Source organism: Polyodon spathula, chromosome 3 (assembly GCF_017654505.1).
Source record: "Polyodon spathula isolate WHYD16114869_AA chromosome 3, ASM1765450v1, whole genome shotgun sequence".
Taxonomy (NCBI): domain Eukaryota; kingdom Metazoa; phylum Chordata; class Actinopteri; order Acipenseriformes; family Polyodontidae; genus Polyodon; species Polyodon spathula.
This window is the reverse complement of record NC_054536.1, coordinates 73,207,043-73,215,217: the sequence shown is the minus strand read 5'-3', so window position 1 is coordinate 73,215,217 and position 8,175 is coordinate 73,207,043. Positions and strand designations below refer to the sequence as shown.

Here is an 8,175-nt window from a genome sequence, read left to right as displayed (position 1 = left end):
TTCGCAATATTTAAAAACTGCATACATACTGGTTAATAGTTTCCTAATGATAGTCTATCAAGATATGTTATTCTAAAACAGTTTATACAGTAGCCTACGCTTTTTAATATTTTATAATTTATAATATAAACTGATATTGGCTATTTGCATTGTACGTCTTTTTGAAATACAGTAATGCACTTAAATGGTTAAACGGGGTAGCTACACGGCATAGCATTATTTAAAAGTCACAAACAACTGCATTTTCCAGAATTTGCATATATCTACCTGAACCCCAACTTGCATGATACATTTTTCTACGGGAATGTTTATTGCATAACACTATACTGGTATTTATTTATTTATTTATTTATTCTACTTCTTATTCACTGGCCATCTATATCCTATTTTATAATAAACCTGCTTCATAAAGGCTTTAGAATTGGTATATTTAAATCGCACAACATTCTATGCCAGATCTATTTCTAAAAAAAAAAAAAAAAAAAAAAAACCTTTCAATCCAGTGTGGAAATGTGTGGCGTAGAACCTACTGTTAAGAATTGGTTGAAAAAATATATAATAACCTGAGGTATAAAATAACAGAAAATAGTATGTCATTAGGGTTACAATGTGCAATGTGTTTGTCTGTTGAGCAAATATGAAAAATAGTAGTTAATTTTTAGTTGGCTCTACTTGTTTCATGATGGACGTGTTTTACAGGCACTCACCTTTAATATTTTAAATGTAAAGTTGTTGTTCGCTATATTTCACAATAAAAAAAAAATAATACATTTTAAAAAAGTTAACCAGAATCTGTTGATCAGCTACCGGTGCATCCAAATCTGATTGACACGTTGGTGAAAACAACACAACGCGTGTTTTTTTTGGTTTAGCCATTCTGTTTCGCAAGAGGAAATACTCGCATGCAAATTGTTCAGTAATAGCCTACCCTTTCAGATAAATCGATAGAACTGAATATGTCATAATTTTTACTTGTGTTTAAAACACTACATAATGAAATATTAACAGTTCGCTGTCATTTGTATACAGATATAACAGATTATATTAATATTATTATGTAATATTAATCTTCCAAACATAAAAATCGGGTTTGCACATTAATAAGTGTTAAAATCGATGCATCATTACACTTTTACAGTAGAATGGAGGCATATACGCATATTTTATGAAATTTTATTTTCCATTGTGTTGCAGGTATGTTTTAATTCATACTACAAATAGTATGACATTTTTTGTAAAATAAGTAAATTCACTTGAATACATTTAAGTTGTTTAAAATTGTTTTCACAATACCTTTGTTTAATATGCCAGAATAAATACCGTTATGCCATGTTCAGTATATTGTATCCAAACTATCTACAGTATCTGTTTGTAAATTAGGGAGCAGGTTTGATAGCTCGAGTGAATGGTGTGAGTATAATGCCCACTGAAAGACGACGAGTAACTAAAGAGGTTATTATATTATTACATAGCCTTTAATTCCCACATCAGCTTTGATGGGGTCTTTCAAAACGACGTGATTATAACCCTTGAACGGCGTATAGTAATGAACGAAAAAGCTTACTTAACCTCCGCTTTACTTTATAATAAGTGCCAGGGGCAAAACTGTTACTCCATCCTTACAAAAACAATGTTATTAGGTACATGGTATGAATAATTCCATTCATTAATTTGCCGGGATCCCCGTTAGCAGACATTGTGGAAATCAAAGTGATTAATTTATGAGGCTCGCAAGTATTTCCTCATGTCTGAATGTTGATTGCAGTTTTAGGGTTTATTTATTAGCTTTAACTCGGGGAATTAAATGCTATGATTATGAGAAGATACACTGATTTCTTAGTGCCAATTCTGCATTGCAATATCAACTAGGGTGTAGACTAACTAAAAGAAGCTGTTTTTAAGTCCAGTTTTTATAATACTGTGTATGATTCCTCGTTGCTCTTGCAGTTCTTTATGAGTGGTCACCAATGCTATTTGTAATAAATAAGTCAACAATACTCTACTCAACCACAAGAAGAAGAAGAAGAAGAAGAAGAAGAAGAAGAAGAAGAAGAAGAAGAAGAAGAAGAAGAAGAAGAAGAAGAAGACATTATTGCTATTATTAATACTGTAATAATGATTGGCTAAATATTGCATGCTTTATTATTTTCTTTATATCCGTCAATTAATAGTCCATTTAAAAAAACGGTTGCTTTTCCTTGTGTTATTAAAGTATACCATTGGTGTTGGGTTGGTACATCATTTCATGAAAAAATCACACAAAGCTTGTGAAACATTGGGTCATAGGTGTATTATGTTGCCTTTTATTTGATTTATTTTTTATTTATTTATTTATTTTTGGCAATTTGGCACTATACCCTGCATATGCATATGTACATATGTTGCAAGAGAACGTGTAGAATGTCGCTGGAAGAATAACAGCCACTGAAAAGCCCTCTAATTAAAATAAGTTTTGAAAGAAAAGTGGGTGGGTACGTGGGTGTCTTTCTCCCGCTGCCATGGAGATTAAGGGGTTATATGATTAATTACTCTGGAGTGAACTAGCTGTCAACTCTTTGTGTTCCCATTAAATTAGAGGCTCCAGAGACCAATACGCACATTCAGGTGAGATCTCAACACTCATACGCACAGACAGCAGCACCTCCAACCACCACCACCAGCAATCACTGCTTTATAAAGCCCACTGTACTGGGAACTACATCATTTTACTGGAGTCAAAACACCAGAAGACTTCTGTTCTGCAAAACAGGGAAGGGCTCGTTAGAGGCGAACCAGAGTTTGCACAGACTGCACTAAATGCAACTTTACATGAACAGTGGAACCTCGAAGGTAAGAAGATATAAAATATAGACGTTCCTAGGGGTTGTGGTAATAGGACCCAGGAAGTATTTTAAATTACTGGATTGGAAAGGTAAAGTACCAGGATTCTAAAGGATGCATATTTAGGTTATTATTTTAAAACATGACGTTTTAAGGTAGGGGCTGACCAATTCACAACTTCCAGTGTATGATATAATATAGCAGTGGATCATTTACAGAGGTTTTTTTTAAAACTTCATATAGAACCATTTTTGTATTTTTTTTTCTTTCAGATTTGAGTATCTAAGAGTGTTATTTAACTATAACATGTAATCATTATTTACAAAAAAAGAGATACTGATATTATTATTATTATTATTATTATTATTATTATTATTATTATTATTATTATTATTATTATTATTGCCAATATAAACAGTTAAAACTAATAGGCCTGACAAAACGTGTCAAGTATGGCTAACCTAAAACATTTAATATCTTTATACTTAATACAGATTACTAAGTAATTCGATATATTATAAAAGCAGTACGTTTGATTAAAATTGTAGCTCGTAAAAACAAAACAAATTAAAAAAAAAGTTATTTGTGTAACTTTTAATGTACAATTGATCTGTTTAGACCAATGCTATCAACATGTAGGCTAATAAGTAATGCGTAACATTTTGCTGTGTATTAATTAGGAAGTTTTTAATTACGTTTGCAAATGAAAATTGTATTTAAAAAATGTAATAAGCATATGAAGCTGGATTGTGAACCTGTTCTAAACGACAACATTAATCGGGGATGTATTGTATCGCAAATGATTTATTTATTTATTTATTTGTTTACTTTTTTAAAAAAATCTTGAACTTATTTTTAAAATAAAATGCATTCGCATAAACTCATTCTCCTATTATTTCAGACTGAGTTGCAGCCCGTGCTTGGCAGTGAGAAATCCATTATGGATAGTGCGAATGTTTCAGTGACAATAATGGATGAGAGTCCCGGTTCCAGCTCCAGCTCCAGCTCGAGTCCTGACATTGATTCGCTCCTCTCCCCGGACAGGAGGCGCTCCGACCCGCTCGGACTCAGCGCTGGTGGCAGGGGCAGGCCTGCAGCTGCGAACGCGGCTCGGGAAAGGAGCCGAGTTCAGACACTGCGACACGCTTTTCTGGAACTGCAGCGAACTCTGCCCTCAGTTCCTCCGGACACCAAGCTGTCCAAACTCGACGTCTTAATACTGGCCACCACGTATATCGCCCATTTGACCAGGACCCTGCAAGAAGAGGGGATGGAAGACGGAGAGGGCACGAGGCATGCTGATGTATTACATTCTCTCAAAGGAGAGGGCTACTTGCACCCTGTAAAAGTAAGTAGGCTGCTGGTAGGACTATTTTTTTAGACAATGCTTAGGTCAATGAAATAATCACTTATTATTATTTTACCCAGTGATCAATTTTTTAAATGGGAAGGTTGTTTATGTATTTATTGATACAATTTTCCTAACTTATTTTGTAGGCGTATTACTTAGTACATGTTCTAAATATTACAAATAGTAGTTAATGATAGTTTACTGAGTTTGTTTTTAATTTAGCCTTTATTAAAAACGAAGAGTCAAAAATTTTAAACAATGGCGTAATGATTTATACAAATACTTTATACTAAAATGCTTGTGTTAATATGAAATACAGTTCCATAAAATATATCTATACAGGCATCAAATTGAGCGTAACCTTTTAAAATATAATTTAGACTAACCAAATTTAGTGCCAGATTCGCTAAACATTTACTTGTGAACAAAACAAAACAAATATTTAAGCATGTAAAGTTGTAATGTATGATGACATTTTGGTTTTCCTTTTTGAGAAACACTGCATTTTTGCTCGCATGTGGTATTGAACAGGCATATTAAATATTTTAAAAAGTGATATTTAATAGGCTTTACTTATTAATTAGGTGCTCTGTACAAAAGTAGTGTACTTTTTTTTGAGACAGTGCGTCATTGTGTGTTAAATAAGTGAACAAGAAGCAATGTGGGGCAGAGGTGTACCCCAATGCGGTTCAGTAGTTACAGAAGAGGAAATTGGAGGAAACAATATTATTTGATTAAAATATGTCTTGTTGTTTCCATTGGAACATTTTGTTCAATGTCCTGCTGTCCGCTGGGGTTTGTACCTAAAAGCACATATGCTGAGATTTGATTCACAGTACATTCAGTAAATTGAGTATTTTACCATTGATCAATCATAGCTTTATATTGCTGTTAAGACTGAATACATTTGAAAGCACCATACTTTAAGATTGCAAATGCCATGTTTTTAGCAGATTTATATGTATAAGGGAATGTAGGGAATACAAATTGTGCAACTTCTAAAACATGCTTTTTTATTATTACAGAAAAAATAAACTTTCACTGCTATGACTTGCTTATATGTAATCTGTTTTTTTCTTTACTTTGCAGAAATGGCCTATGCGATCCAGGTTGTACATTGGAGCTACAGGCCAGTTTCTGAATAATTCAGGGCAGGCTGAAAATCCAGACCAAGGTGAATCATCATCAGCTTCACAGACTTAACTAAGCATCAGTGGGGGTATTTCATTTAATGGTCAACTCTCAAACCCAAAAATCCACATCCTCATAGGAATAAAGATTTTCCAGGAACATTTGCGGTCGTCCATGTATACTGATATCAGAAGCCTGAAGTTCAGTAAGAGGTATGAGAGGTTCTGCTAAATTGCTTTGTTTTGTGACATAGTTGTGGCAAAACTGTAAAGGACTGAAATGTGGATTCTATGCAGTCATCTGCATTGCTGTTATTTAAAACCTCAGACACAGTATTTGAAGACACAGTACAATATCATAAACAGCGAAAAGCATTTGTTCAAGTGAAGGTCAGTGCTGTGGGTCAAAAGTTATGTAGCTAACCAAAATTCTGTATAAAGAACATTAATATATTTGTCAGTATGTAAATAATTCATTTTAAGTACAGAATACTTAATGAATGTTGTAAGAGATGTATTTTAATGTTATTGCCTGTGCTTACATTGCATGGCTATATCGTTCTATAGCTCTAATATATATAATATTATGGATATATATATATATATATATATATATACACACACACACACAATATTGGTACTGCAACTCTGTACTTGTTTAAGATTCTTCAATAACTATTTACTTTTGTGCTTTTAGAAATTCCATTTATGTTAAAGAAATGAGCGCTCACGCTTCACTTGTCGGCTCTGCACTTTCAGTTAAAACATTTGCACTAAATGCATGCCTGAATAACTAAACATTTGTCATGTGAAGTGCACTGTCAGACTCTCAACAATAGTGTTAATGTATTGAATGAAAACTTCTTACTATTGTGTGCCATGCTCTTTGTAAATATTTGTAAATACTGCTGTACTATTAGTTAATGAAATGAGAAATAAAAACAAGACTTAAAAAAAAAGTACTGTTAGTCTTGTGAATAAACACAGCCTGTTGAAAATACAGTACGTTTATAAAGTACATTTCTAATTGCTGAGTATTATTAACACAAATAGACAAAGCAGGTTTGATTGGGTGAACTTACATTTTCTCTTTTTTCTTTCAATTCAGTTTTATGGTTGTCATTTTGCAATACGTAGGCCTTCTGTTTCTTTTAATGTGTTAACATTGGTTTTCATGCACTTCAAAATTGTAAAATCTTAATTTGTGATTGGCTGTTCAGGTACAATGGTAGCATGTCCCTTGTTACACTATTCATATAATTTCATGTATTTTGAAGTATTAGGTATTTAAAAAATAACTAAGTCCAGTACAGTATTTCAATTGTATTTTATGAGAAAATGGTTTAGTTTAATACAACAGCAATCATTCATGTCTTTAAACAAAAAAACAAACAAACAAAAAAGAAAAAAACACAGAAACATGCCAGTGGCAATGATGTGAGTTTTTATTGCAAAGGTGAAGAGGGCCTAATAAGATTTGTATGTTCATTTTTAATACATGTATGAGGACAGCTTAGCACAAGCTGGAACCATGCAGCATCCTTTGTAAGGCAATAAGTATAAAAGAAACACAGATTATACAGACTAAATCAAATGCAAGCCATATAGCATTATTTAGTAGAAGTTATGGTGAGAGTTATATTTTTGGGATATCTGTGGTGTCTGTCTGTACATTTGTCCATCTGTATATCAAACTTACATTGCATATATCTGGAACTCCACAAATTAATTTGTGATGAAACTTCGTACATATATAGTGGTTTCTCTCTGCAAACCTGTCCGTCTGTATAAACGTCAGCTGTTATTTCACTTACTGTAAATCAGTCATTTTAATATTAATCATGATATTAACACCTCACTTGCTTACCTTTAGATTTAGGTCTTAAATACCACTTCTATTTTCAATAAACTATCCCTTGCCATTCTTATTATACAGTATATTATTCTGTCCATACTGTTTATATACCTCATGGCCATTCGTCATACTGATAGATTATTATTATTATTATTATTATTATTATTATTATTATTATTATCATCATCATCATCAATGAGAATAAATAAAACATACTTTTAGATTATATGCTTAAACAAAACATGCATTGTAGAAAAGGTGTAACATGTTTATTTACACTGTATTGCATGTTGCCAGATTACATTCACAACAAGGCTGTTATTATATTATGTCTTTAAATTCTTTCCAAGAATATATGAAAAATTATATATGTTCAAAAGAGAACATGGCATTAGGATACAGGCTTAGGGTCTGATTCTCAAAAAAGGTAGCTTTAAAAATGTAATTACTTTTGCATTTTTGGATTGAGATTCTTGTTACATGATTCTGGTGAAAATATCACAAGCAATACTGTCAAATTACAATTACATTATGATATTATGATATAATGATATTTCCTAATATTGTCCAATTCTTTATCTCAAAGAACACACCGTAGAACCTTTTAAATAATATTGTGTTTAACTAGAACACTTTTCTGTTGAAATTTTTCAAACCATAGTCATTCTGCATTTAAATCATTTGTCTAAATCACACATGTCTTTATCCTTACAATGGTACTTGCCAAGTGGCTAGTTTGTAAAACTGATGTAACATGCATAATAATTGATTTGGAATTACATTACGGATGGTAGCCTGACTGTGATGCAACTTCTGGTTCCCAACAGGATGTTCTGTTTGTTCCCAGAATTGCAGCTGGGTGGAAGTGAAACACAGAGGGGAGAATTGATTTGTCACTAATCTGGAACACTGGTACCAAAAAATATATGTCCAATTTATATTAGGGGACTGTAATCAGGAATGTAGGGGAATGTAACCAATATGGAACTCCTAGCGTAATAGCGCTGGAAGAAGACACC

At 32.6% G+C, this 8,175-nt stretch overlaps 1 protein-coding gene across 1 annotated transcript; it reads left to right on the top strand.

Moving 5' to 3' along the window:
• Window positions 1–2,808: 2,808 nt before the first annotated feature.
• On the top strand, window positions 2,809–5,463 carry LOC121309344 (transcription factor 24-like). Its single transcript, XM_041242225.1, has 3 exons — window positions 2,809–2,829; window positions 3,722–4,168; window positions 5,261–5,463. The coding sequence occupies exons 1-3, from the start codon at window positions 2,809–2,811 to the stop codon at window positions 5,372–5,374; spliced, it is 582 nt and encodes a 193-aa protein (XP_041098159.1). The 3' UTR covers window positions 5,375–5,463.
• The last annotated feature ends 2,712 nt before the right edge of the window (window positions 5,464–8,175 follow it).